This window comes from Apteryx rowi, unplaced genomic scaffold, assembly GCF_003343035.1.
Source record: "Apteryx rowi isolate R43461 unplaced genomic scaffold, aptRow1 scaffold_548, whole genome shotgun sequence".
In the NCBI taxonomy this organism is placed as follows: domain Eukaryota; kingdom Metazoa; phylum Chordata; class Aves; order Apterygiformes; family Apterygidae; genus Apteryx; species Apteryx rowi.
In genome coordinates, this window is record NW_020450814.1 from 369,677 (window position 1) to 387,613 (window position 17,937).

The 17,937-nt window shown below is 39.7% G+C and overlaps 2 protein-coding genes across 3 annotated transcripts; both read right to left on the minus strand.

The window, feature by feature from the left end:
- Positions 1–373: 373 nt before the first annotated feature.
- On the minus strand, positions 374–4,644 carry LOC112973461 (myelin P2 protein). 2 transcript variants are annotated; one of them, XM_026081375.1, is made up of 4 exons: positions 4,502–4,644; positions 2,833–3,005; positions 2,456–2,557; positions 374–738 (listed from the first exon to the last, which is right to left on the minus strand). In XM_026081375.1, the coding sequence occupies exons 1-4, from the start codon at positions 4,572–4,574 to the stop codon at positions 688–690; spliced, it is 399 nt and encodes a 132-aa protein (XP_025937160.1). In that variant the 5' UTR covers positions 4,575–4,644; the 3' UTR covers positions 374–687. The 2 variants fall into 2 exon arrangements, with proteins under 2 accessions (XP_025937160.1, XP_025937163.1); XM_026081378.1 differs by lacking the exons at positions 374–738; positions 2,833–3,005 and having other exon boundaries at positions 2,472–2,557; positions 4,502–4,574.
- A 6,113-nt stretch (positions 4,645–10,757) lies between these two features.
- LOC112973462 (fatty acid-binding protein, adipocyte) lies at positions 10,758–14,203 on the minus strand. Its single transcript, XM_026081379.1, has 4 exons — positions 14,063–14,203; positions 12,677–12,849; positions 12,342–12,443; positions 10,758–10,984 (listed from the first exon to the last, which is right to left on the minus strand). The coding sequence occupies exons 1-4, from the start codon at positions 14,133–14,135 to the stop codon at positions 10,934–10,936; spliced, it is 399 nt and encodes a 132-aa protein (XP_025937164.1). The 5' UTR covers positions 14,136–14,203; the 3' UTR covers positions 10,758–10,933.
- Between the last annotated feature and the right edge of the window lie 3,734 nt (positions 14,204–17,937).

Below are 17,937 nucleotides of genomic sequence, written 5' to 3' on the forward strand. Positions count from 1 at the left end.
CACACTTCATTTTACAGGTCAAGAACTGTTTGGCAGAGAATCGTGAAATATATCCTGATATTTTTTTCCTCCAAGAGTTATTCTCTTACAAATAAATGCCAAGATACATATAAAAAAATAGTACTAAAAGAAGTATAAAAAATGATACTAAACTGTAAAATGTTGGGTATGAGAATAAAACAATGATGTGGTAAAATTGTAAGGCTGAAGCAAGAAATTTACTGAAAGTCAAGAAATCTGGTGATAAGGATGATTTTCCTATAGGAATTATTTAGCAATAAAGTCATCAACAGGAAAGGAATATTGAAGCCATGAGATGAAAATTACTACATATATCAGGGAAAAAGTGTTAACACCCGTGTAAGACAAATCAGGTGTGTTTCACTATTTTACTCAGAAATAGTCTGACCATTTATACAGACAGGAACAGAAAAGATGGGCAGCATCCAAGGAGGAAAACCTAAATCATTCAGGCAGAGGCAAATACTATTTTATGTGTTGAGAAGCTTTTATTGAATAACCACAATATTTTGGATTAGTTACACTATGGCTCTGAAATATCAAATTATAATGTAGTCATTTTCCCAATAAAAGGAAATAAGAAAATAAAGAAGCATGAGGCTTTGGTCACTGAACTAAGCTGAGTTTTAAGAGCCAGTCCCAGTCCGGTACAGAGGAGGAATTTCTTCAAACTCTCTCATAGATTCTAGTGCAGACAACTCCTTTCATGGCACATTCCTAAGACACAAAATAAAATATTAATTTAAACCTCTCACTGATGGCAGGTGCATCTGCCTGAGTGACCACCGAAGCTGGTGAAAATCCAGATATCATATTGTACATCTCCATATAATTTTTAGAGCAAACAACAAAGCTATTTTTACATTACTGTGGGAAAAGTTGCTATTTTAACAGCATCAGACTTAATTAAGTGGCATATAATGATAAATACATTGCAAAATCAGAGGTGAGGTGGTAGCTATGTAGCTCCTTCAATTTTGCTCAGCTTTCAGAAACTTATTTACCTTCCTTGGCATTATTGACATGACAGAAATATCAGCCCTGCCTAGTTTATCATACCACAACCCATGAACGCTTTCAATTTAAAAACAGAATTTTATTTGTGGAAGCAAAAGTGGCCTATGTAATTTCAGAGGTCAGACCTCTGGCCTATAAAACTTTGGATTTATGAGTCACAAAAGGTTTCTGCCGACCGTCGCACCCTTGCCTGGCTCCTGGTGACTCACAACCAGAGGGCCTGAGCAGCAGAGGAGAGAGGAGCATTGCGGAGCCCTTGTCTTCTGCTGACTGAATGGGGTTTGCTGTGCCCTATCGCTGCCAATGTGCATTTGGGAGGCTTCTCTCCTGCAGACGGCAGGGCATTGGTGGAAGAGGGATGCTACCTCTCTGCTCAGCTCTTCAAAGATGTTTTAATCATTAGGAGAAATTTACAGAGAAATGCAGCCACAATAAAATACAAAAGCAAATCAACCTTCCAARTGTATTAGAGTTCAAAACAAAATGCAGTCAGAACAAACTCAGGTATTAAGGCTTAAAGCTGCTGTTTTCAAACAAGTTACCCATCCTAGTTTTGCTCCACTCTTTAAAAACTTTAATGAACAAAGTATTTTCCTTCATTCAACAGTAAAACTTTAATTTTATTAAAAAGTACTACAACTAAGGCCCCTAAAATGTGTGATTACACTGGCTTGGCTTTCCTGTGCTTTCTGTGTGACTATTAGAGAAAGATAGGTTAGCCCTGTTGAGAGAAACAGATACTGAGGGAAAGTCACCACTCCCCAGCCTTCATCACAGACTCAGTTTCCTGAGTACCAAAGGGAACTCAGGCTTTTTGGTGGAGCTGTCAGGACCTGTCAGTCCCCGTTGCGGTTTATTATCACAAGTAGAATTAGATGCAGAGATAGCGGCTTTCATGCAATAAACCTCAGGCACCTGCTTAGTGAGCCTGGCATGCTGACATGGACAGAGCAAATACAAGTTTTTGAATGGATTGGCATTAATGGAAATAGATGTGGGAAAAGTTGTAAAATTAGTGTTCTAAGGTGGATGTGCTTTGTTCTGAATATGGAAAGAAGGAAAGACAGAGCCAGCCCAGGGTTAGACATATCTGGCTTGCAAACTTTGCATTTCACAGGTTTCTGTTGCTTGAGCGGCTCATTTCTTTTAAGAATAACAACCTTGAAAGCAGTAAGTATGTTCTCAAATCATGGCAGCTCTGCCAATATAATCACTTTAAAGACAATTTGTTGTATGGAATAAGGTTTATTTCCTTCCAGCTTGTTTCCTAATCTTGTTTCCCTTTTTCTCCCTCCTTATTTCTCTCATGAGCCAAAGGAAAAGCCAAAGTTGACAGACGATTTAGCCCGAAACAAACTGAAGTCTGTGTCCTTCTACCATTCGGCAGTTTACAAGGAGGGAGAACATAGATACTTACCACCACCATTTTCCCATCAACCAGTCTTCTCCTTATCGTGGTCTCTTTGCCGTTCCACTTCTGCACTTGCACCAATGACCCTTTCTCGAGAGTTACGACACTCTGCAAAGGCCAAGAGAAGATTTTCAAAATGTGATCCAAGTTTGTAGATTAGAGTAACAATTCACTTTTTGGTTAGCAAGATCCACATTTTCTGCTAATGACACCCTTAGTAACATTGGTTTCAGCTCCATACTGCTTCTTCTTTTGGTACTTTTCTTGCTTGGAAATTTCCAAGCAAATTGGAAAACTTCCTTTTAGTGGAAAAACTCCTGCTAGCTCTCTTCTAGGATGTCAGGATCCCTTAGAGATCATTTAGAGATCATTAGCCACCTTACCTTGACTTTCCGGTCATCTGCTGTCATTTCATCAAACTGCTGGCCCAGTTTGAAGGAGATCTCTGTGTTTTTGAAGGTGCTTTCAGTTCTGATAGTTACTATGTCTCCTTTCATACTGATGATCACATTGGGCTTTGCCAGGCCACCTAGTTTCCTGGCAGCTAAGCCCACTCCTATAAATCAGAAAAAAAATAACATTACATTCTAGGAAGCAAGCAACTCATTATCATTTCATAAAATTTCTGTGGAAAAATAAGGACAAGTTTCTTCTTGAATACTATAATGTCTGATTCAGATGAGACACTGATTCCTCATATGTGGAAGCTGCATAAAATATTGCTTTCAGAGGTTGAGGCATCCCCAGCTGATGCATCTCCAGCAAGAAATAAAAATACACGCAACTTAGATGGTTACTCATCTGCATTGGATTTGTGTAGTGATATAATGGGTAGAGAATTCCATAGAAAAGGACTATAACTCATAAAAACTTGCAAAAATCCTTTTATTTTTGTTATTCTTGACAAATTTGAGAATCTGAACTTTTGTTAGCCAGCCACAGGGAAGAAACTAGATACTGAACTCCCAATATGCTGGTGCTTATTCTTCAAAGCATAAAATATACTGGAAACTGAGCAATTCCTCAGTTACTACTAACATCCCTTAAGAATCCTAATGTCTAAATCTCAGTGAAAGGTGCAAGTACTAAATAAAAATAAAACAAAATTGAAGTATAAGAGTGAAGAGGTGCAGAAAACTTCAGTAAAAACCCTGTGTTAAGAACCTTTCATATTACCTTGTGCTATTTAGCCCAGTTCATGGTCAACAAGTTACGAGGTCTGAGGCAGGTTAGAACGAAGGCCACTGACAATGTAGCTCTGTTTTATAAAAGCAGACTGAGGAGAGCTATCGTTAGTGTTGTTGTTAATCCTATGGTGTGCTCAGATGAAAAGATCCACATAAAAGGATATAAAGTTATCTGTAAAGTGTAACACTAGCTGCGCTAATTATTCAATACTGAAACAATTCTGTTTAGACCTTCAGAAAAATGTCTGTAGCTGGATTTTCATCCCACATTTACTCTGGTTAATCAGTTAACTAAAGTTCTTTTGTTACTCAGTTTAACCTTTCAAATAAGGGGAATTAATGGTTCAGTGAATCATTTATATAGCAAAAGAAATGCTGGAATTGAGTGTCTGTACACTTGCTATATATAGATGAAGCCAGCATTAAACTAAAAAACAATGCCCAATTTATTACATTCCTGGCATTCTTCAGTAACAGATAGATTCATTCATAGAATTCAGACCTCTGAAACCCAAGTGTCATGAGACATCAGCTCCATTATATATTGTAAGTTATCACAAGTCATGAGTTTAATAGCATAATCGAGAGAAACTAAAAAAGTCCTGCATCTCCATAGATCCTTCTCATTACAGGAAAACAGATTATTCAGATAAGTTAGATAGATGTAAGTTTATTATAATAATCCAGCAACTGCCTTTCTCTTTTTCCATTTTACATGCTAAAGGTAATAAATGAGATTATGTTAGAAAGTAATTCAAGTGCTTATGGTCAGGAAGGCATTATCCGTGAGCAAAGCATAGAATGAAGAAAAGACATTGTTAAAGAAAACTTATTTAAAAACAGAAAAGGAAATAACATTTCTCACCCAATTCTTTCATATAATCATCAAAATTTTCGCTGGAGACGAGCTTCCAGGTTCCCACAAATCGGTTACACATCGTATTGGCTTTACAAGGCAGCGGTCCTCAAAAGAAAGGCAGTGGCAACAGCAGCTCTTGGAGGGAGGCAGAGGGACTGTGCAACCGACTCAGACCTCAGTCGCCTCCTTTTAAAGATGCCCCGTTCTTATAACGGTCAGGAGGGGCCAATGGGAGAGGCAATGCCAGGGCCAGACAATGTGCACCTTGTCCAAGGCCAGTTGTGTTAGTACCAAGGCTTGGGGTGATGCCTGCCACGGCTTCCTCCACTGAATAAATCAGGGCAGTGAGAAGCATGTGGGGATGGGGATGTGAGGCAGAACAGGCGGGTGACATGGTGGTGGGGTCTGAGCTACATAATGCCACCAGGCACGCTATCACTGTACCCCTATGAAGCTCAGCTCTGGCTTTCCTCCCAGTACTGTAACTCCTGCTATCACCATTATCACTACTGTCACCTGTATACTAGTCAGTTAAATCAACGTCACAGAGATGTAGGGAAGAGGTGGTGAGAAGCTCCTGCGTAAAGGAGAAAAAGCTTTTTTTTTCTTTCATGATCCATCCTGGAAAGGGGGTGCGTATTCCACCATTTAAAGACAAAATTAAATTATTCTGTCTTGTTTTCTGCTTTTGCATCAGAGTGATGATGTCAAACTGTGGGTTCTGCCCTGCATGTACCCCCGCAGCACCGTGAAGAGAAGAGACAGACAAACTTTGCTGCCTCTCTTCTTCTACAATTAAAAATATGTTCAGAAGACCAGTGCATAGGTTCAGATCGGGTTTTGTGCTTGGCAGGTGGAGTCATTAAAGTGCTTAGTTCAAAGTCACTTAGTGAGAGGTGAGCAGGTTTATTGGATTGGGAAGAGGGAATATACTCCTTTCTCTCTGCCTTTCTGCACCTGGGTGGTTGGTCTGTCAAAGAGTTAAGGGCAGATCTAAGGCAGTGCAGTCATATAAGGCCTTGCATTCAAATGTGTCCTATTTTTCCCAGATTTCTTCTGGTCTCCTGCTGTCATGAAGGGCTGTGGTCTCTGTGCCCTGTGAAATGGAGAGGGTCACTCATGCCAGACCTTCTTCTCCCTCCAAATGAGACGATACAAGAACCTGCCACAAAAAGCTCTTCTTCCAGTGGCATTATGAATTAGAATGTGTAAGTATGCCTCAGTTTCTACATATATAGCCTAACAATGCACTTTTAGAATTATTGTATTGCAGTTAGTAAAAAATGAAAGCAAAGAACAAATCCATAGACCATATGTATATTTGAAGGGCAGGAATTTAAAGCATTGTAATTCAAGACACCTCAAAGTATCTGAAACTACTTAGTGTAAGCCAACATCAACAGTAATTCTGTGCTTCCCCTTCATAAACAACCTTCCTGGTAGGAGAAAGCTATTATTTGCTACATTAAAGAAATAGCTGGCTTATTTCCTACTTGTATGAACAAAAGCTGCATGTTCTTTTTTGCATGATTAAACTTTCTGGGTTATGACCATGTACAGGGACTTCTCAGGCCTCCATTGTAAGGATGGTGGTTAGCTGGGAGAATAAGTCATAGGACTGAGTCAATCATGTTCAGGATGGAAAGAGTCAGATGGAGCCGATGCTGGGCCAAGGAGACTGAGGTTTGGGTCCTCTTTCCAGAGATGCCGTATGTAGAAAGGGGAACATGCTTAAACCAGAAAATGATACAACCTGAGCAGGGGAAAGGTTATAGTCTCTGGATTATACTGTGGTGGTGGGGATATGTCTTATGTTACAAATTCTGATTGTATATACAAACTATTTTTGTCCCATCAGTTGGTCAGAACATCAATAAAGGTAAGTTCAGTAGAACTTCCCATTACCTCTCTGGTCTAACTACAGTGCAGTGTAAGAAGAGAAAGTCCAAAGTAAATGAAAATGAAAACTAATAAAAGGGCAACTCCTTCTCTTCATAGTAGGAAGCAGATGCTGTGTCTGTCAAATGTAAACAAATGTCAGTCTGTGAAGGTGTGGTCCACACAATGCCTTCTCTAAAGCAGAGATGCATTAGATCACATTTCGTGTGAAAGAATAGCCAGCTCTTTTATCCAATCTCTGGAAATGAGAAAGCTCCTCCTAAATTAACCTTTCCATTATTTCTCAAGGAATAATATGAAAGTATTCTACCATTGCTCTGCAGGCATTCTTTGTTCTTCCATTTAATTGTCTTAGCCACAGAAAGGCACTTTAACAAGGCAAGACTGGTGCCTGTGGAAAATAAAGGATGAGTGGAACATTGTAAAATCAGGCCCAAAGAAATTAAAGAAGAGCAAATTAGTCAGAATAGAACAGCTATACTGCAGTACCAGTAACCTTAAAAACAAAAGCTACAGAGAATTATTTATATAGACAAAAACCCAGTCTTAAGCAGTCTCAAACAATGTTGACATTGCTACCATCTATCCCTTTGTCATTAAGAAAAATCAGCAGTTTCATTTAAAGGATCTACAGTCTAGAAAGAACAAGAGCAGAGAATTCTATCTTCAGTAGAAATAATATATGTGGAAACCAATCTTTTCTTTAAATGTAAAGAAACAAAAAGGATTGTGAGGACATGTAAGTGATAAGAAGTATCCTTGATTCACTTTTTCTGGTCAGAAGATAACAGAATTTGAGATCAATATAGCTGGAGATTGTGAAGCGGCGCTAGAGATAGGGATAAAAACTGGTAAAAATAGAGAGATAAAAAACATGCAGGGAATATTTAAAGACATACAAAAGTAGATTTGCTCTCGATTTYTTTAAAGGAAAGATGATCTAAACAAATATCATCCAAAAAAAATCTAAATTCAATTCCTCAGAGCGTAATAAAGAAAACAGAAATGCAAGCGGAGAATGGAGGCTGAACACCTTTTTACTTAAGGCACTGTGGAAGTTCTGGCACTGACACTCATGCTACCAAGAGTTCGGCTCTGAACATGGGGCCAGGAGTCTGCCTCCTTCCAGTAGTTATACTAGAGGATGCAAACAGCCTTTTGTCACTTGAGCTTGTGAATCCCATGAGACAAGGACAAGATCGCTTGGGTCAATGGAAAGGTAGCAGTTTGGGGCTGACCATGGAGCTGGGCTTGACAGGTCCAGATATCTGCACACAGGCTTGGTCACTGAAGAGGTCACAACACATGAAACTCAGGGGCTTATAAACTCCAGGCAGTTGGGTTGTCCTGCAATACTGGGTGAATTCCCAAACTGCCGGCTGAATCCCACCGGACTGATCCGGGCCTGCTGCCAGTGAGCTACAGCTCCCCGCTTCTTCCTCTGGAGCCAGCATGCTCCATCTTACCTACCTGCTACATAATACCACTAGGCCATAAAATCAAATGTGAGAAAAGGCGTGCATGGCAAGCTAAACCAAGAGCACATTCAAAAAAATACTCCAAGTTCCTTTCAATGGAAACTAAGAATTAAAAGATACACAGAAAATAACAGAAAAGTCAAAGAGCAGAATAAGCCTTGCTTTGTCCTTCTCTTGAGCTGTTACAAATCTGTGGGTAAGAGTCCTCCTTCCCTCTTGTCATCCAAGAAATGTGTAAGGGATTAGTGAGTACTAACTGGGTAAAAATCTCCTCCTTGTAGCACTGAGAGGTGCCTGCTGCAATAGGCATGTAGCCCATGGGGTTGGCAGGAGTTTGGTGAGATCCTCCATTTTCAAAGAGGATTGCTGGGGAACGCTGTTTCTGATTTTTAGAGTAGTTCAGCATTTCAGAAGAGAGGGAGAGATCTTTTCTGTTCTGCAGGTGAGGACAACTCACTGACCTGTCTTTACCACTCAGAAATGCGTATTGTGATCTCCATCCAGGTCTGAGTGTATAAACCCCCTCACCATTCTTTGCCAGAGAAGATTTATCTCTATTTATTCAAAAAATCACTAGTCTGATGCCTTTCTTACTGAAAGTTTTGGACATGCCCATATTCTAAGAAAGCACCACCAGTACTTCCCTATGGTGCTGGCCCAATTAAAGTTTATAAACAGAATGCCACTTTATTGAAATTTGTAACAACCAAAGCTTTAAATGGTTTATTTTTTTTCGTTTTAAAAATGGTCTTTGATTCATTCACAAAGTCTAAATTTGGGTACTAAAATAAATGGTGATGCTTTAAAAATAAATTACTTCATTAGATGCTGGACTCTCAAAAAATCAGGCTGCCAAAGTTACAATTGTATCTGCAGGCTTTATTTAGAAGCTTAAGGGAATGTCAGATTTTTTTGGAGAATATGGGCCCTTATCTGAACAATGGGAACATATATGGAAATTCTACCTCTGGAATAAAATATCTCCATATGAGTGGACAATGGGATATATTTATCCATGACCTGATCTTCAGTATTTAAAAACAGCTTACTTAACTCAATGTTGCAGCTTCTTAAGACCATCTCCGCTATGTAGGTTTTATTCTGTCACAGTAAGCAACAATCTCTCTTCACGTCATGTGTTTCTACCACTCTAAAAGTTCTCCATTTTAAAGAGTGTGAAAAAGGTTTGAAATTAAAAATACAGAGTAGGTATCTGGCTTATAGTTAGTATCTTCTTAAGATCCTTCCTCTTTGTAATTTTCTCCTTAAAGTTTGTAAGAATAAAGATTTTGTTGGAAGATTTTGTAGTTATGTTTGTAGCAGTGGAACAAATCTCCTCCATGACTTCTTGAGGAAACTATTTGCCCTTTCTAAAGTCCATATGCATCTGCCACTAAACTGTAGTTTTATCTTCAATCTTTCATAATTAATTGTGTTTTTCATTGTGTTAAGTACATTTAAGATTGTGTTTATAGGGTAGTCTGAAGCATACTTCCTTCCACTATCCAACTACTGTTCTTTAAGCTAATCAATTTCATAACCAAGGAAGCCAAATTAAAAACAGGTGGCTTGTTAGCTCATGGCTTTTTTCACGTTTTTTGAAGAATTTGATAATAGTCTTTTAGAACTGATCTCAGATTATTCCTTAGTTCATTTGGAGGGTAGAAGCTCTTCCTTTTCTCTTCCTCTCTCGAGCTGTATTAATAGTTCAGGAACTTGGGAACAGCCTGAGTCATAAAGGAGAAAGTTCAAGCATATGAGATCTTTGCTGTTGGCATTAAGTACTCAGCACTGTGGCCTCTGACAGCTGAGTTCTGGAATGTCAGGGATATTTGGAATTTGGTTCACAAGTGGTTAACTTAAGCATTAAGCTTGAGATGCACCATTTTCTGCATTTTGTGGCTACCGTACGTCTTTTCAGATTCTTCTTGTCCAAGTTTTCCCCAGACTTCTTAAAGTTTGAGATTTTGTGCTCTTCCCAGGTGTAGAAAACATGGCATGTATGGAAGCTAAGTTTTGAAATAGCAGGCCAGGCCTAGAGGGAGTAGAAGAAGGTAGCTCAAGAATAAGAAGAGTTGGAAAAACTGGTGTTCAAAAGGCTTTGCAGCTAGAGAGGATAGTGTTTCCATAAGAGCTTTCTCTAACAGGTGTAAAATACAGAATACAAAGACTGATCTAACCTAATGAGCCAGTGTAAAATGTATATATGAAGTAAAGGAGATAGTAACACTAGTAAACTTTTATAGAGTTTTTTGTAGGCCTGAGAGTACTTTTTAAGTTATGATTTTTAAGTCAAGGCTTTTAGTCTAATCTAGGATGAGAAGAAAAGGAGCATTAAAAACCATCATAAGAGAGAGCTACAGCACCTATAATTTCTCACTTCAGTTAGAACTGGACAAAATCAGGCCACTTCAGATGATACCATGATGAGGGTTTAAAATTTGGGCATTTTTGCCTGCTCTCAAATCAGGGTCATGGATGAGATGCCCAGGCCCCTGCTCATGCCAGAAGCCAATGCTGCATGCTTCATCCGTGACAATCTCTCTCCTCCCTGCCCCAGTGATAACCCCTATCTTTTGAAGACAGAAAAGTAGCAGCCCTTTATTAATTTTGTGTTTTATACTCCTCAGCCGTAGACTTCTTGCAGTCAGGAGTACGTAGAGGCCACTAAATGTTGTTTTGTATCCAGATCTACCTCTGTCTCTGTTACAGAACAAATGTCATGTTAAGTTAGGGAACGTGCCTGAAGTACACACTGGATTTGCTCTGACCCTTCTTCTGCAGTAAAATGAGCTGCAGCTACCAGGTATGATACTAACTTTCTTGCGTAGTGCCGTTCCCATGTTGCACCCGCCCATTCTGACAAATTCTAGCATGAGCACATGTTGTAGAAAGCAAAATATTTTATTGAATAGACACAATTTAGACTGCATACAATTGTTCTGGGATGTATCTGTAAAAAGTACAGTTCTCTTTAAAATATATTTGTGGAGCTTTTCTCCTTCAGTGATGTTGATTTTCCTACGGCTTTAAGCATTAGTCCTGTGTGATGATGGCTTCTTCATGCTTTTTCATACACTCTTTTGCAGCTAACATTGTTCATGGTGCATTCCTAGAAAGGTAAATTTAATCAGCTTTTAACTCTCATGGAATATTTGTTAGTCAGAAGATAGAGAATTACTTTTCCATTGGGAGCCAATACTGGAAATAGTTTGCATTTCTCCTCCCTTAAAGCCAGTTGCCAGAACAGTGAAACTCAAGTTTGAGAGCTTTAGAAACAAAGTAAAAAATGTTTCATAGAAACATAAGACTGAAAGAACATTAAAACACTGTTTCAGCCACCCCAGGGAAGTGCCTAATCTCCTCTTAAAAGTCTTTAAAGAAGGCTCCTAGGACTTCCATGGGGGACTGATTGGACTCTGGACCCTGGCATTTGGCTTTTCTTCCTTTCACCTTTTGTAGCTGTGGCTTGTCACACATGTGCGCATGCACACACACACACACACACGCACACACACACGCACACACGGAGTCCTACACATCTTTCAGACTTGCAGCTGTTGATATCAGCTTCTACATGTTAGGTTCTGCCCTCATCTATTTTTCTGTTAGATCAAACTTTGTTTTCCTTTCCTAATTGTTATTAAAAACTATTTCTATTTGTTCTCCTGTGGACTTTATCCAAAGATATTTAAATATGAAATTTGTGGATACATTTTTTCTCTAGGGGAGGGCAGAACTCTTTAGGAATTCCGTACACATATATCCTTCGTAGCATATAGGAATCTTAGTTACCTTTATGAACACATTCTTAGTCCCCTCCCAGATTCTTCAAAGTGTACATGTTTTTCCTAAAACCAGAGAGCAGCGCTGGGAACCCCCAAAAAAGCAGCTGGGCCTCACTGGCACCGACTCAAGTGCAACAGTTATCTTCTGTTTCTGACCAGAAAACAGCAACTAACAGAACTCAGATACAGCTTTTCTTTTTTTCTTTTTTTTTTTGCAGTGACATCATATTATTGATACATTTATTTGTGATCCATAATACAATTCTCACAGATTGCTGTTGAGTCTCTACCAGAGACAAACAGACGGAATATTTTGCATCAGCACAGAGTGGGCACACTTAACATAGACTTTGTTAATGTTTTCTGTATATTGTGATAGACTTTAAGATTCTGCTATGTAAGAATTTCCCTCATGATGATGTTGGTTTTCCTTGCAACTCTTTCCTAACCATCTCTTGCTATGGAAAACAGGCACCTTCATACTTTTCTGGCTGTGAATGTTAACACCGTTTCAGTTTAAATACTTGCTCCTGACTTGTTCAGAGAGACTTCTTGTCGAATAAATGCAGAGAGTCTTTTCAGATGCTTCAATCTCCCCATTTGAATGCTGTATAAAACATTTGCCAAAAAAAGTATTCTGCAAAATGAATTCAGTGATTGGACAACAAAAAATGAACTCACCACCACAAGGTTCCCATCCACCACTTTTCTCTTTATTATAGTCTCTTTTCCATCCCACTTCTGCACCTGGTTCAGTGAGCCATTATCTAGGGTTACGATGTTCTGCCAAAGAAAAAAAGCAAAGTGTAGCTATTTCGTCAGGGTCCTCCAGACTGAAGAGAAGATTGTTTCTGTGTCCAAACAGTACTGAAGCACAGGGAACCAAACAATCTACAAAACATTCTTGGTGCTCACACCTTTTAAAGGAGCATTTCTATAGCAGATGTCAAAATCACAGCTCCTTCCTCCTACTCCCACATCCTTTTTGAGAGAAAGAATGAAACTTCTGGACTCACCTTTGTTTTTCTGTCATCTGCCGTGGTTTCATCAAACTCTTCACCCAACTTGAAAGAGATCTCTGTATTTTTGAAGGTACTTTCTGTTTTGATGGTTATCACATCCCCGTTGATGCTGATAGTTACACTGGGCTTGGCTACACCAGCCATTTTTCTGGTGGCAAACCCCACACCTGTAAATAAGACAGGACATTATGAAATTCTTATCTTTATTTAGTGTCTTTCTCATTTGTGGAAAAAAGACCAGCACTGAACTCCCATTTACTTTCTTAAATTTTTAGCAACCCTATGTTGCAGAGGTTCCTCTGTCCATTTATAGACCAAGCCAGGCAGGATGAAGTAAGAATATTCTCTCCTCTGTCATTATCAGAACAGCAAAAGTAATATGAAACCTGAGACAAGATTTTAATGCCAGGTATTTGCATATACTCTTGTTCAAAATAACTGCAATCAATTTTACACTAGCTCGCACTATAGTTATATCTAAAAGTAAATAAGCAGAAATATATGAGAGCTTCTAAGCCACAAAACGAACCAACCAAACAAACCAAAAAAATCAGTTGAATCACAGATATATTTATCTGTGGCTAGGCTGAATAAAAGGAAATGATTAAGAAATAACTGACAATGCTTACGCCCTGAGTAAAATCTGGGGTAAAGATTAAGAGTGCAAGAGTATCACTGAAAGCTCTCTGAATGCTGCAGAAATCTCAGTGAGTAGAGTTTAATCTCTAAACAAGAAGTCAATTTTTTAGCATGTACTGATCCAATCAGTGCAAGTTTCCCCATACTTCCTCCACCCTACAAGAATGTAGAAACCCTTTAAGGCCCAATTTTAATTCAAAACAAGAAACCTACACCTGTAGAGAAAAGTGTTATCCCTGAAATCTTTTCCAGGTATCTATTCTGGAATCCATGCAATTTCCTATATAAGYATACACTGGAGGCAACTACAGAAAGTTTCATTCACTATAGTAGCCATGACAATTAATCTGTCCCCTAGTCCAATAGTAATATAAAGATATTTAGACATGGTGAAGCTTGCTGCATTTTAGCATTATATTACTTTGCATCTCCAAAGGATAAAAATTAATCCACACAAAATATTGCAGTGATGTGTTTTACCTCCATTTATAGCACTACTAGGCATGCATAGACTTGGCTTACCTGAAACTATTCCTCCCAATCAAGGTTTTTCTGTTATAGGGATTTGACACCACTAGTCCAAACAGCCAAATTCTCCAGTTTAAGATTGTCTAATTAAACTAGTTGGACTAAAAAGTCCTTGGTAAAAAGAATAGCCAGGAAAAGCAAGTAAGGAATAAAGTTCACATTCAACATTCCTTCCCTGGCCCAGATAGAACAGCTCCAAATAATTTTTCTCACCCAGCTCTTTCATATAGTCTTCAAAGTTTTCACTAGAAAGGAGCTTCCAGGTTCCCACAAACTGGTCACACATTCTGTCAGGCTGGATAGCAGTCTTCCACGGGATCAAGCAGAAATACAGGACAGCAGAGTAGTATGATCTCCAGGAGACCAGGAGTTATCTTTAAAAAAGCTCCTGGCCACATGATGCTCTAGGATGACCAATGAAGAGGGAGTTCCAGTGCCCAGTGTTTTCCTTCCTCTCCCTTCCCCTCCTTTGCCAGTAGGTCATAGTGTTATTATTCATATGCCCTTACTAGCACAAAGATCACTGTCTTGTTTTTATTTATTTTTATCATTCAAGAACACTCTGCATTAAAGACAAATATTTAAGTCATATTTTCTTTGGGAAGAAAAAGGTAGGCTCAACCCACAGGGCGTTATGTTCTCTCCCATACCCTTCTTTTCATTTCACTCCTCTATATCAAGTGAATGCAGCTAAATTCCTAGACTGTAAGACCAGAAGGGATGATGAGGATCATTTAAATTGTTTTCTGCACCACTGTAGTCGGAGACTTTATCTAGAGAGCGACGGTGCTACAAGAAGAAGTGGATTTTCAGGAGAAAGAGGCTGTGGAGTGAGAAAGAATTAAGGGAATAAAGCAGCTTCCTTGACTGGGATCTCCTTCAGTGTTGCTCCACCTAAACCAATTGACCAATAGGTTTTATTCTGCTTTTCTGTGCTGGAGAGGGGATATATGAAAAGCAAACCAAGTAACAAAACAGATGATTTCTTTCCCTTTTGCTCGTGTGCCTTCTGAAGACCTGTGTCCCAATAACTAGTGTTATGACTAGTTCTGGCATCAAGCTAGGCTCTGGTATCAACCCTGCTTTGACTGGTCCTCTAAGCTGTATCATAGCTCGGTTCACAAAAACTATATCAGAAAGCAGCCAAGCAATTTCTTAGACTTTGTTTCTGGCTGTAACACACTATTCCAATGGCAAAAAGTAGTTAATAAGTACACACTCCAGCAACTGCGTTCCTCTTTAGGTAGATTTCCTTGATGGATCATGTTGGTCCACATATCTGGGGAATTGTTGACCTTGAAAATAACAATGTTAAAGAAATTATTAATATAGAATCATACAATAATCCAGGTGAGAAGGGACCTGAAGAAGTCTCCAGTCCAACCTCCTGCTCAAGCAAGGTCATCTCTGAGCTCAGATCAGGTTGCTCAGGGCTTTGTCCAGCTGGGTCTTGAAAACCTTGAAGGATGGAGATGGCATGACCTCTCGGAGCTACCTGTGCCACTGTCTGACTGACTGTGGTGGAGAGGGTCTCCTTATATCCAGTCAGGACCTCTCTTGTTTCAGTTTATGCCCATTGTCTCTCATTCTCCCACCATGCACTGCTGTGAAGAGTCTAGCTCCAGTTCCTCAATCACCACCCTGTAGGCACTGGGGAGCTGCCAGTGGGTCACCCCGAAGCAATCTCTTCTCCAGGGTGAACAGGCTCAGCTTCCACAGCCTCTCCTCACAGGGTAAGTGCTTCAGCCCCACCAACTTGGTGAGCTCCACTGAACTTGTTCCAGTTTATCAATGTCTTTCCTGTATTGGGGGCCCAAAACTGGAATCAGTATTTTAGATATGGCCAAATGAGAGTCAAGAAAGGAGAGTAATCACTTCCCTTGACCAGCTGGCTTTGCTCTTGTTCATACAGCTCAGGATGCTGTTGGCCTTCTATGTTGGCAGGGTTCGGTTTGCTGTCCAAGTCTGTGAGGGCCTTTTCTGCAAAGCAGCTCCCCATCCAGTCAGTTCCCAGCCTGTATTGCTACAAGGGCTGAATGTGTTACTTTCTTGTCCCTTTAAGACTGCAGACTCTTTGTGAGTAAAATGATTTTTTTAACTCTTCTGGAATAGCTAAATCTTAAGTTTGGTCCAGTTTTTTTGAATTTTTATATGTCTACTGACTTTGGGTTAATCCTAAAAGAAATCAAAAAAATTTCTAATTATTAGCATCCTTGATGCCTTTCTTTATTGGTTTTCTCAAAGGTAAGAGGAGGAGAGAGACACGCTGAGGTCCCCTTTAAAAGGAGCCTCTGGGGGGCCCTGAAGTTTGTGCCATTATCTTGTTTATTACTTAAGATTATTGGCTTGAGAAGCACTAAACCATGTGTGAGCAGTTTGTAGGAATTTCAAAACTGAAATCCAAAAAAATACAATGACTACTTGAAAGAATTAGGTGAGGAATGTGGCAGTGCCTCAGATAGAAAGGATGTGATCTTGCTGAACTTAATTCCTGCACTTAACTTCTCTTGCCTTTGGGGAACTGTTCTGTGTGCAGCTTACTGCAATTAGCATTCATTTCTTTGGAAGGGAAATATGGCTTTTATATTCAAAACTATGGCCTGAAAACGTGAAATGGCTTTCCTTTGGTATAGACAGCTGCCTGCAACTCTTGTGCTGTTGGATAGAGTTTCTCGGGAGAGAGGTGAAGTACCTGTTCCATGGAAATCAGTTTAGAACAGACAAACTCACCCTCCCTAGGCAATCAACTACTTGTACCTTTTTAAAGTGAATCTGAGATATTTGCAGACGACTTGCAAACATGCTGACTCAAAAAACGCAAGCTGAAGAAAACCAGCTTGTGGGCTGACTTGCTTGTTTATTTCAAAGCAAGCACTTATCTGTGAGCCGGCTCATGGACTCTCTCACATATTTAGGAATTATTCTACTGATGGTYTCTTCTCCCTTGAGATAGATTTCCTGTGACGAGAGATAAGCTTGTGGCATTGATGGCATCTAACACAACCCTGCCTGCTCTCTGAGGCACAGGCCTTGAGTAATATAATGTTACTGGTGAGAACTGGAGTACTTAATTGCCATGAAGAAATCAGTGCTGCCTCTAAGCCTGGAAACCTAGGCAAAGTGGGATCTGTATCACTTGCAGGAGTGACTTTGGCCAGCAGAAAGTTGGGCAGCTTGGCTAAATCATCAGCACTGATGGGGATCTAATAATCATCAAAAGCAAGAGCATCTTCAGAAGTGTAGAGACCTCCTTCAGAATGGGAGAGGAGTTTGAAGAAACCACAGCAGTTAAGAGGAAAAACAAGGTGAGGATAGGGGAAGGGAAGCTGATGAGGGTCCAGTGTAGTGAGGAAGGTCTGGCAAAGTAAACTCATCATAGAGGGGCCCTCTCAAATGTGAAAACATGAATTAAAAAATCATAGCTGTGACTAATAGCAATATTCTGGTTAAAAAAAAGCTGTTTTCTCCGGTTTCTCTTTGCCCCAGAAGGGCAATTGTGTACAGCTCCTTAGACTACTATAGCTATCAAACTGATGAGTACCAACGAGCAGCAGTGTTTTGGGCCTACACAGTTGTCTATATAGTTCTGCTACTCTTTGGAGAAAGATCTGGCTTATCCTCCCTCTTGAATCAAAAAGTAAAAAGACATCAGTACTCAGTTCCACACCTGATGCTGTAGTAGACTACTAGCTTGTTGATACTGACTTCTGTTGAAAACTTTCTTAAAAGGAACTTGCTCCTTATGTAGGGTTACTATTGGAATACACACCAATGTTCATAGCAAGAAAAAATATGTTTTATGGAAATTTTGTCAAAAATAGGGATTTTCCCCTAAGCAGAGAAGCAAGTGTGGCTTCATGGCAAGTTTCCTTTTCAGACAGTAAAATCTGCTGAGAAGATGGGCTATAGCGGCTGCCTCATGCCAGTAAGGAGGAACCACATCACAGTATTTTGGTACTGCTGTAACTTAGAATTAGCAAAAGGTTTTTCTATCACCTGTCTGGCTAGATATCAGAGTGGGAATGTGATCTAAGGCTCAAGGCTAGTTTCAAGAAGGGGTGAGCTAATGCTGGAAAGCAGACAGGAAC

Excerpts from the sequence above, each read along its gene's own strand:
- LOC112973461 (XM_026081375.1), bottom strand. The coding sequence starts at position 4,574 with ATGTGTAACCGATTTGTGGGAACCTGGAAGCTCGTCTCCAGCGAAAAT. Across the intron at positions 3,006-4,501 it reads TGATTATATGAAAGAATTGG|GAGTGGGCTTAGCTGCCAGG; the intron begins GTGAGAAATGTT and ends TCTGATTTATAG. Across the intron at positions 2,558-2,832 it reads CAGATGACCGGAAAGTCAAG|AGTGTCGTAACTCTCGAGAA; the intron begins GTAAGGTGGCTA and ends TGGCCTTTGCAG.
- LOC112973462 (XM_026081379.1), bottom strand. The coding sequence starts at position 14,135 with ATGTGTGACCAGTTTGTGGGAACCTGGAAGCTCCTTTCTAGTGAAAAC. Across the intron at positions 12,444-12,676 it reads CAGATGACAGAAAAACAAAG|AACATCGTAACCCTAGATAA; the intron begins GTGAGTCCAGAA and ends TTTCTTTGGCAG. Across the intron at positions 10,985-12,341 it reads TGGATGGGAACCTTGTGGTG|GAATGCACCATGAACAATGT; the intron begins GTGAGTTCATTT and ends TTACCTTTCTAG.